The sequence below is a fragment of the Anopheles nili genome, chromosome 3, assembly GCF_943737925.1.
Source record: "Anopheles nili chromosome 3, idAnoNiliSN_F5_01, whole genome shotgun sequence".
Classification (NCBI taxonomy): domain Eukaryota; kingdom Metazoa; phylum Arthropoda; class Insecta; order Diptera; family Culicidae; genus Anopheles; species Anopheles nili.
Genome location: NC_071292.1, coordinates 68,708,916 through 68,720,641, shown reverse-complemented (window position 1 = coordinate 68,720,641; position 11,726 = coordinate 68,708,916). Strand labels below are relative to the sequence as shown.

At 43.3% G+C, this 11,726-nt stretch overlaps 1 protein-coding gene across 1 annotated transcript in view; it reads right to left on the bottom strand.

Moving 5' to 3' along the window:
* Positions 1 to 10,688: 10,688 nt before the first annotated feature.
* LOC128726530 (RNA-binding protein Raly) overlaps positions 10,689 to 11,726 on the bottom strand; it is a 28,601-nt gene continuing 27,563 nt past the window's right edge. The window contains exons 8-9 of the mRNA XM_053820345.1: positions 10,871 to 11,065; positions 10,689 to 10,793 (exon numbers count right to left, since the gene is read on the bottom strand). Coding sequence (XP_053676320.1) covers positions 10,689 to 10,793; positions 10,871 to 11,065 — 300 coding nt within the window. The remainder of the gene's footprint in view (positions 10,794 to 10,870; positions 11,066 to 11,726) is intronic.

Below are 11,726 nucleotides of genomic sequence, written 5' to 3'. Positions count from 1 at the left end.
AAAAAACACGAAACGCTATCTCCCATCATTAGCACCGCTCATGCAATAAAGTACACCAATTTAACACATAATACGAAAAGTTTGACCCCATCTTATTACTCCATTTGTAGATTTGACAGAGCTCAGGAGGACAAAAAACAACAGGCAGAGAGTAACAAAAAGGTGTGAAAAATATGGAAGTGGAGACATTGTAAAAAAATGAAATTCGCACCAAAGAGCAACCTCGTACCGACGATGAACACAACGGGAAAAAAAGGGAACGAACTTTCCTCTCGAGGAAAATGATTTTCCATTGGCACTCTCGGTCTTCCCCGCATAGAGATGCTCAAACGGAGTGGTGAGGAGCATTATTTTAACATCATTTCCAGGTTCATTCCCGCCCTCGTCAACCACGGGGATTCCTTTTTCGTGTCTTTTTCTTTCGCGTTCGTTTCACTTCCTGTCCGCTTTCTAGTGTGAATTGAAAATGAAAATTCAAAAGTTTGTGGAACAATCTCTCACTCCAAAAGTGGCTTCCCTTTTTCTATCGCGAGCCCGACGATTGACCTCGGTGCGACCTTGCCGCAGATGACTGGAGATGGCAAAAACAAAACCTTGCTTTTCCCACCCCAAAGAACTTGCGCAAGCGAATGCAAAAGACAACAGGCGCAAGTTTGAGTTTGAGAGCTCGTGTGTACAAGTGAAAGTTTTTTAGTGCAGGTGTTCAGGTTTTTCTTGCTTCCCTTGCTGGTTCGGCATTGAATCAATTTCTTTCGACTTCTATATTCATTCATTTACTTTTGCTCTACGAGATCAGAGGGAGTGCGAAGAAGATAAAACTTTTCACCAGCTACTTATGCTGCGTACGTCGCACGGAGAAGTGAAAAGAAATGGAATGAAGCGAGTGATAGAGAGGCCAAGAGAGAGAGCTCAGATTGAGATTGTAAACAGTGCGGGTGGCTTCTTATCGCGCTGCCAATGAAAGCCAAAGCTGGAGGGCGTCAGTCAACACCAGAGGTCGAACGTTAAATGACTCGGCGAGAGCTGCTGCATGTTCGGGTGGTGGAAAATTTTGATTGAGTTCGGAAAAGCAAAACAATTACATTAAAGTTGCCACCAAGCGGAACGGCTCGGTCTAGGGCGAGAAGAAACTGAATCGAATGGTAGGGGTTAGAAGCTCTTCGTCAAACATTTCGCCCGCACATTCTTGGTGCGTTTTTGCGAAACGACTTTGTTGATGAGGGAAAAGCTGAGAAGAAAACTTGGGAAAGAACTCAGAGAAAGGAAAGAAAATACAGCTCGTGGAGTATTGCGTCGGGTACGTGCTGGTAACGATTACCGGCCAATCGGCTCCAGCACGCAAAGTCGATGTTTTTCTTTCATTGTTTGCCAGGCGTTGTTGCTCGTGTTTCTTTCTAGCTTTCTTCCTTGCAAGAGAAATATCATTTGCAAAAGTTGCGCCATAATTTACGAATAAACTCAAGCTTCACCACCAAAGATTCAACTCGGTCAAACGTGTTCGGTTGTATTGTTTTCATTGTTTTGTTGTTTTGTGCTTTTATTTTCTACTGCATCTAAGCATTCACAAGAGTGTGCTATTATTTGGTTAGGATTGTGTTTTTATCAATAACTTGATGTTCATTTAAAATGGCTTAATGACCCATAAACGTTTCGGATTTGTTAATCAAAAGAAAAAATGAGTCATTTTCCATTAAATAAGATTATTCCTGGTTTCTTTAGCCCAATGTTCATAAAAGTTTCAAAATGATGTTCTAATTAAACATGAAGCAGCTCAAGCACAAAAAAAATTGACAGTGTCTTGAGTTTTAAACATTTGAAGATGGCGCATCCTGAGCGAATAATTCCAAACAAAAGGAAGAAATGAGACGACACAGAGCTGACAAAATGAACAAACTCATCGCTCCGAAAAAGGCCATAATTTCGGATCCATTTGAAACCGGTCATTCGCAACGCGACCGGAATAACTAGTAATGGCACTAGTTTCGTCGAAAGTATGATAATTTGTTCATTTAAACGGATGAATAATTCGCTCTTACCAGCGCGATAATGAGCACGACCGTAAAACGGACGAAGAAGCTGTCGCATAACATTTCCAGCATAACAATTAGTGTCCGTTGAGAGGACGATTTTTGTAGGGTTGACGGTTTGGAGGTGATGGGAAAAGACCTGCTCATTTCCTTTCGGCTCTTTGGTCATCCATTTTGTGAGCCATTTTTGTTTCTGTTTGGATAAATGGTGACAGTTTGTGAGTTTTGTTGCATTTTAGTGCTTGGTTGCTTCAAGGCAGGAGCAATGTTTTGTAGAAGGAGCAAACACAAAAATGTACAAAAAGAGAAAGTTTCACTGCGCTACTTCCTCATCGCGTAATGGCTATCCATTTGCTGGTATTATTTCGTTTCTCGTTTTTTCTTTGAAATATTCTGAAGGTATTTGCTGTCTACAACACAACCGAAAAAAAACGCTTCTTTTTTATGTCTCCTTTATTTCATACAACCCTAGTCGGTAGCTTTTCCTACCGATCTCAATTAATATTGAAGAGAAAGGCAAGTTTTAATGCAGCTCTTGGGACAGCTCGAGCCGGCTTCATAAGGGCTTGGGATCGATCAATAAATAAAATGAAGAACGTGAAAGGTGTATCAAAAATTGTAAACGTTTCCAACGCTCTCTCTTCGAAAACCATTCCTGGCGCATGGTTATTCCGTTTCCACTGCTGTTCTAACCAATAGTGAATTGGGAAGCTATGTGTGTTTTTCATTTTTATTTTAACTCCCATGTGGACAATTTATCCTCCCTTGCTTTTACTGTTGGCCAACCGAGTTTTTTTTTCAAACCTTAAGTTCTATAGCCGAAAATATTATCGACTACGTTCGGTCACCGCAGTAAAAAACTTATCGCAATAACTCATCGTTGACGGAGAAAACTCCCATATGTGCACAGTTCTACCACCTTTTTTCCTTTTGCAGCTTCCCGGCGCTAAGTTATCGGGATGGGTTTCTCCACATGAGCTAGGTGATGCAGTAATAAAGCAATAAAATGCCAACGGAAGATCGTAAAAAGATGAAATGTTGAGCGTCTGACAAGATCTGCCTCTGGCGTTTTCTCTACAAAATTCCACGTTTACTAGCAGTAAGTTTGTTATCCCGTTCGAGAATGGAGTGAACATGGGATTCTTCAATGTTGCCATGGAAACAATACACTTTTAGGTTCAATTTGAACGATGAAAATGTTTACCTCCTGTCGATCATTGTATTTATCAATCAATTACGATGAAAATTTGTGTATCGGTTTCGTTTAGTTAATTCTGAGAGATTAAGAATGAATGAAAAATGATCAGTTACATTAACTGGTCATGATGAAATAGTTACAATCGTAGGTTATGCAGAATCTAATTATTCGTTACACCAAACAGTTATTTTTTTCAATATTTCAGTAGTATATTGTTTGAAGTATAAATATAAAATAAGAAAAATTATTGTGATGAATATTGGAGCTGTCAGAACTTAGATAGATAGTTGGTGAATGTGAATCTTTAAACCATTGTTAGCATTGCTGTTATATTTTCTCACCAGTCAAGTGTAGTCTCATCTAACCAATCTTTTATCCGAACAAATCTGTTTAATCCCCATTCCTACAACTGATGCTGATGCTCATATTACCCTTTTCTCCCTCGGTCGGTCACCTAAGTTCTCAACCCTTTGCTGGAGCACCAGCTCTCCTTCCGTTCGCAACAACAGCGCTGTGGAAACGCCAATCGAGCGGTCGAGCGAATTCCATTAGCGGTCGTTTTCCACCGAAACCCGAGGTAATACGATAACGGCATCGGACGCAAAATGGTCATTTATTATTTAAAAGGCAGCAATTAAATCATTCCGTCCGGTTAGCAATGCCACGCGGGAGCTCCCACCAAAGAAAAGCCTTTCCTCTCTCATTTCCCAGATTCGCTAAATGGGGGATTAAATTGCGAGCCTCGAATTGTTGTGCAAATTGTTTTCCATTTCGAGACCGAATCAAAAAGCGAGCCAAAACGAAAAAAAATGACCGTAAAATGATACAATCTAACGTAATGCGCTAATGTCCAGTGGTGGCATCCTTTGGGAGGGATTCTTGCTGGTGTTCCCAGGAGCTTTGCTACGACAGGATACGTTCAGCATGGCTTTCTGAAATCGTTGCCCATTTACGCTTGCCGTCGGAAGGGCGATTTGCTTTGAGGTGGGCCAAAAATTAACCACCAATTAAAAACCACTAATCATTGTGCTTACATCGGTCCGGGAATGGTACGCACTCGGTCACGAAATTCATCCGATGACGCGTTTATGTTTCACACTCGTTGGCCTCTCCCGTTGGTGACCGACGCTAATGAGAAGGAAACCCTTGTTTCGGTGATTTTCTGACTCATTAACCGCTCGACCCAGCGAGGGGGCCTCAGGCGGATGTAACACGCCGCGTTTCCGGGGGGACCCGTGGACGATGGGGTCGATGGAACGAACGGAAAGCCACAATCGGGAATGCTCGTCCCCTGGGCTCGGGTGTGGCGTTCTTGGGCACGTGCCACATTTTCAACGGTTGAAGTGGTTCCACCTAATGCCTCACGTGGGTTGGGGAATTGGTAGAAAAGTACTGTTGCTGTGGCGTGTATTGGTGGATGTTTTTCTAACCACCCCATTCGAGAGTGCGCTGGTTGCGGTGAAGTTTGCTACCGATTCGATTCGGTCAAAGAGATGAAATATATCAACTACCGGTTGAACAGCATAGCTATCGAATTTTTGAGTACTTTGGCTGCGATTTGGTACTAGTTTTAGGATAAATAAGACAATGAAAAAAATTTCGAAAGTAAAACATTTTTTTCCATTATCAGTCAAAGATTGATTTGATTTACAAAAGAACCACAAAAACTACTTGGCTATTCCTTACTAAAATAGTACTTCAATCAGGTTGAATAACTTGTTAAGCAACAAGAGATCGAGTTTTCATCATATCGAATTTCTTATCGCAAATTAGCTACTAAATACGTGTTCTCATCATCTTCCCAGAAGCGCCACCAGATCCATCGCAAATCGTTCACATTAAAACTAATTTGTTGCAATACAATCAAGCGAACTGAATCGCGTTTGTTTGACGAAAAAAGGGGACTGGCTCTCCCCATCCCTTCCGCCTCGGTGGCAATTTATGAAATCCATTAATTCCTACATCCGCTAATGACATCGAAGACTAATGGACGATCATTTGTTGCCCTATTGCCCTGGAACCGTGGTGCCCCCTTTTTACACTGGGTTCGGTGGCAGATGATGGATTTTTCATAATTCTTGTCCAGCGCTTTGGTTCTCATTAACGCCTCGGAAAACGCGCGGAAGATTCATGACGAGGGATATAGGGAAGAACAATCTCGTGGCGTGGGTGGAGTGTGTCATTAGGCAGACAGTTGTTTTAAAAGAATATAATTTCACAGTTAACGACACCATTAACCTGCCGATCCCGGAGATGTTCGCCTTTGGTAAGGCTGCCTTTGACGTCGTAGAAAGCGCTATCCTTCGCAATTGGAAGTGGAAAAAAAAACCTTCGAGCGCTTAGAGGTCTCTCACTGAGGCAATTATCTACATGTCACGTTCACGTTTCCATACCCTTCGTGGATGTTCCGTCGCTTCTCAGTTCCGTTGGCGAGCAATGCGATTGGGGAGAGATTGCGAAAAAGTCAGCCAAGCCAGCCGTGGTTCCCACTTCCCACCGGAAAAACAGCCGGCTCAAAGGCACTGGGAACGAAAATATTTTCTTATCATTATTCCTTTGATCACAGCACGGGAGATCATTTCTGCGGAAATATTATCGCGACCGTTCATCGCCAGAGAAGGCCCACCGGAGATGACATTGCGAGTATTTTGGCAGCAGCTTTCGACCAAAGAAGAAGAAAAAAAATTACACAAAGGTTGAAAACCGTCCAGTTGAATAAAAAGAACCGAAAGTCTTCGCCACGTGCATGATAAGTAGGGAGAAGGACAGTATTGCGCTCTCATTCCCTGCGTTGCCTCGAGGGATTCTTCACGGCCGTTACTAAAGGATACGCCGTTTGGAGGCGAAGCGGCATGAAGCCTTTATTTCCTGAACGGTGATCAAAGGCATCGCTAGCCAGATGGTTTCACAGGCTTGCAGGTGAACGGAGAAAAATAAATTGGCAAACAAAGAATAATATTTGGCCAACTGTCACTATGCGGGATGCGTGGGAAAATTCAAACGGTTTGTTGCGTATTTTTCAACAGCGCTCGTGCAATTCAGTGTTCAATTTAGAGATATTGCCTTACTGAAGACATTTATTATGAGGTTGCAATAGCTGAGTATGAAGCTGAGTGAACGATATATTTTTAATTAATATATTATACTTTCTTTATAGCTAAACTAATGGGAAAAAATCCAACTATTCATTTCAATTCAATTTCAACAAAATCGACATCAATTTTCCCCAATTCAGGAATCGAGAACGATGCTAACTATTTATTTGCGCAGAGGTGAACTGTGACCTGATACGGTGCGAATAAGTAGCATTTCCATTCGCTACCACCAGTAGAGTTGGGCAGAGCGAGAGACCATTTCACGTACAGGCACACAACGGCTGCATAAAGTTCAATCCAATTAAACAAAATTTATGATAATTTTTAATAAAGTTTCAGCAATTAATTACCGGCACACATCATTATCGTTGACATAATTTAAGCTCAGTAGGCCTTGATTCGCCGTTTCGTGTTTGTGGGGAAATTCGCAGGAACCGTGGTGTTCATGTATGTGTTTTATTTGGGAAAGAACACACCACCCTGGTGTCATCAGATTCATCATGATTGTGTGTTCTGAGGACTCGCGTCACTTAACGGCTTATTTTTGTTGCATTTTTTTTCATCTGCAATACAGCGTTGCATTTCGGTGGGACATAATTACTACCTGACTTACAGCTGCTCTTTGCCGGATGGGGGTTTGGTTTGTTGACTAAATCGTTGACCACAATTGTGTTCGATTACGTGTTGCATGACTGTCTACAATCATCATCTAAAAATATGAACACAAAAATTGCACGTATGCCAATTTTTTCTGTCAACATGGAATTTTTTCTTCGCAAAATATTTTAAGGGCCAAAAAAAATCATCAAAAATTTGTGTACAATACATGCCTTGTATATTTTCATTTTTTCTATCATACATGTTGAAAATGGATGTTTTTGTATCATCCAAAAATCAGTCATCTTGTGTTGCACGAACGCCCCAGAAAAAAAAACATAATCTCCTCTGTTCGGTTTCATCTCAACACATGGGCTGACTTGGAGATTTTTCAGTTTATTATACGAATGGAACAAGCCGATGATGGCGATGATAAGTGCTTTTCACTATTATGCCAACGCTCATCGCCCTTGTCGTTCGTTCGGAAACAAGTCCAAAAACCTTCTTCAACTCCATCACACACACATATACATACACATGCCTCTTTCTTGCTTTCCACACATTATCGATAAAACTTCCGCCACCTTCGAAGCTCGAAAGTGACGGAAAGCCGGAAAACGGAAACCAACCGAACGGTACCGCACCGATACATTTATGAAGATTGCCCAGGAAACGGGGTCGGCAGCCCGCAACAGGATAATCGCCTTTCTTCGAAGGAAAGTGTGCTGCCAGAGCACGGTCCCTATCCGTTCGGGCGATGATTGTGATCTGACGGCTGACGATGGACTTTCTCGGTGGGAGTCGATCAAACATCCGTTCCGGCTCTTACCTCACGGCTTCGGGCCTTCGCCCTTCGGTAGTAAATTATGTGTTTCAGTGTCGGAATGCCGTCAGCATTTTGAGAGAAGCAGGAACCGTACGTTAAAGGATTATGATGAAAGCCCTAGCTGGAAGATGAAGCATCACGAAAATCGATAGTTTTCTTTGGGCGCAACGGCGCTGAAATAGTTGCTTTCGTTCCGCTTCGAGGCTTGAGCAGGATTTAAAATGATCTTTATGGAATGGTTTCTCTGGAACTGTGATATTTTTAAAACAAAACAAAACACGATATGGTTAACATTTCTACGATTATTTTGCTATCTTATCGGTATATTTCATATCCTTTTGTTTTCGCCATCTCGTTCTACACCGTATTGACAATATGTATATGTGTATATATTGTTTCTTTTAATATTCATTTCTCTCTCTTCCTCTCTTTCTCTCTACATCTGAGACTGTTTATGTTTTGTTTGTATGTTGTTTTTCGTTCTTGTCTCTTTTTACGCACTCTCCCGTCGAAAGGATCTGATGCACTCCCATCATTGGCTAAACGCGAAGCTTCGTTGCCGTGTCTCTTTAAGGAGCAGCAAATCAAACACGCGAAATGAGTTTCAGCTTCGGTGGAATTGATGGCCGAAACTGGATGAAAATCGTGACGTGGGGACAGCGGGTCCTACCCGCGAAACGCAATCACTAGCTCCGGTCGGGCCCGCATATCGGATGGCAATTTTACAATAACACAACAACTCGTTTAGGGATTTGAATAATGCATAATTTCCGCCCAACCCCAGCCACGGGAAAAGGGAACCGACACGAGTTGGACTTTCCACGCGTTTCACGCAATGGCCAACGATCGGTGCAATTAGTAAATCATGAGTTTGCATCCAAATTGTATCAACTTTATCAGTGGTACCGGTTGCGGGATTGAACGGTACATTCGGCCAGCTCGATGCATTCCGTGCATAATCAGTGCCGTTTCCGGTGGCAATGGTGTTGTAATTAATTAAAATCGTTTTTTCTCGCATCCAGCTTTAACGCGGCTCAGTCCCACACGTATCCTCCGATAAGAGCGGCGAATGTCCTGCGAGGGCCATAAAATGTGGTCGCTTTAATGGTTGAACTTGGCGTTTAAACGCTCCCCAAAAAACTGAACCCACGATCGCGATAGGAACGTAATCGTTCCGACCCTGGCTAAAGCCACCGATAAACGAGGGCTGCAATTGGTGCGGCTCATGGACATGATGGAAACGATCTATTGAGCCCCGTTGGCTAAGGGTGAAAGTAATTTAACGATTTTGTAAAATTATTTTCCTACTTTACAGACACGCAAGTGAGTGCTTCAACGAGAGAGAGAGATAATAACGCATTACATAAGCAACACCGGTAGACTGGGCGAGAACGTGGAGAGGAAGTATTTATATTCTGTTCTGGAAACTAGCTTAAATGACAACAATTAAACAACTACATGAACGGAAGATAGTTTTTCCTCTTAGGGTGTGAAAATTGTGGCACACGAACTTAAGTGCTAAAATTCATTCAATCCACAATGCGCTTTACACGCGTCACCTACACACAGATCGAACGAACGGCATCAGGGAAATTCGGTTTTTACAACAAACGGCAGAAGAAATCAAGAGCTGCTAAAAACGGTTAAACTTGGTAGTACACAAACATTAAAACATCATTTTCACGGTCTCGCGGTGTGGGCTTTTGATTATGTTTTTCCTGGCCGTATGACACGGTTCAATACAGTGAGCCAGAATTTAACAGCAACTGGGTCAAGTAGCTGGGCTTTTTTTTAATGTAGAGTGATGTCGGTTTGTATCAGCATTTTGTTTTTTTTTAATTTAGCTCTCTCTCTCTTCCTCAGGATGGTCCTGAGGGTGTTGGAATCATGGGCACCAATTTAACCCGGCATCACGTTCTGAAAATAATGCTTTGCTTGTGCCAAAAGGGGATCGTTTTGGGTGATATGTACAAGTCGCACCTCCCTCGAAAGGATCAACGGTGCTCTGTTGTGGGTGTTATGTGCATGCCTTCTACCCCGGGAAAGGATGAAGGACTCGCGCAAATTCCTCGCGCAACTAGTGAGGAAGAGTTTCCTTCACCGCCGACAGACTCACGTGTTTAGTCAAATCCTAGCTACCCCTTTTTCGTTGGCTTTCTCCGAAGCGTTTGCTGGAAACGTGACACTTTGTTTTTCGCTTCCGCCGGTATTATCTAATCAACAATGGTAACTAAAACGGAGATTTACCTCACCGTTTTGATATCTTTTCTTTTGTGTGCTGTTTATCCTTCTTTCTCACTGCTTCAAACGATACAAACCACGCGCAATCGTTATACACCCCGTGGGCGTACGTGTCGCCGCCTGTGGTACCGTTGTACAAACATAAATCATACCCATAAGCTCTCATTGTTTTTGTATTCATTTATCGTTCCGCTCGGAAGACTGGCAAATACGGCTTTGTGCTGTCGTTGTTGATCTTTTCACCCGTACGAGCTCTGGTTTGCCAGTTTTCCCTTCTTCAGCACGATTGTGTTTCTATTCTTCGCCATTTCGGCGCTCGTACCGCACCTTACGGCTTGTTTAGTGTTTTATATAGTGATTTTTATTCACTTTTGTTTGTTATTTGTATTTAGCAACGGTATGTCTTACTATCTACGGCAATAGAATACTTTTCGTTTCTCTCATTAGAAGAACGGTTGATGTGTTGTTGTTTAAGTGTTTTTAAGTGTTTTGTTTGGTATTCGAAACAATTGAAAGGATAGTCGAGAGTTAACGAATAAATTTACAACTTCCTAATCAACATCAAATAAAAAAAACAAAAGAGTGGAAATAGAATGTTAAGCTTGAAAAACATTTGGTGGAAATGAAGAAAAATCACAATAAAAAAGGACAGATGTGCAAGCAAGAGACTAACCAGAGTAGTAAAGGTAACCTTAGAAATGCGTTTACTGCGTCATAGCCGCAACAGTCGCACCGTTACTGATCGTGATGCCCATCGTCGACGAGACCATCTTCAGTGCTACAGCCGCGTCCGCGTTAGACTTGGTGTCCTGCAGGAGCAAAGAAACGGCAAAAAGGGTCAACTCTCAATCCGGCCATTGATCGCACACCGTTCACGGATACTTACTATACTGAGTGCCGTCATGATGCACGCCCTGGCCGGGGTTTTAAGACCCGATTCACTGGCAAACAGGGCCGCCGGTTCCGGTTTCCCGTTGACAACCGCGAGCGGGGAATCGTTCATCGAGCAGATGTCCTCGCTGGAGGATGCCGCCTGCATGCTTGTTTCCGGCGAGCTGGGGTTTGCCTGCGATTGTGTCTCCTGGAAGAGGAAAGAACGGACGCAAAATGGACGCTTGTCAGAATGGGACGCCGAGATTGAGCGGTGAGATCGTGCGATTAAAAGTATGAGGCACTCCCGTGGCACACCTTCGAGTGCGCGTCAATCTTCCGAGGTGGACGTGGATCCAACCCAAAGCTCTACTCGCCGGTCAGTAGATCCACGGAGCAGATAATGAGCAACGTGTGGAGCCGACCTGGATTGGCGAACGTTTCGATAAAATGAAGGCATTAGTCCTGCCTGCAATCACGGAGCCATAACAGGGTCCTGTAAAGCAAGCAAATGGATCGGACATTGGAGAAAGAGAAAAAAAAACACAGAGGAACTCTAGTCGAAGGTTCCCCATCCGTACCACAGCCAGCCCACGGAAAGGGCTGGCCAGTGTTGACGAGCGAAAATTCTTCCCACCCGTCTGGTGGATTTCTTCCGTCTATCCGTCCGTTCGTAAACCGTCGCGTGGGCCTCTCACCGGACCGGATGTTCGTGACGGTGCCGCAGGACGATGCGCGGGATAGCGTTTAGATACCGTAAATGGGTGGGTGTGGACAGACGAGCCGCACGTCCTTCGGAACTCGCGCCGGCCGTAAATATCGAGCCAGCAAGGGAAAAGGGCGAGCACGAGTCGGGCAAGAACCTTTTAGGA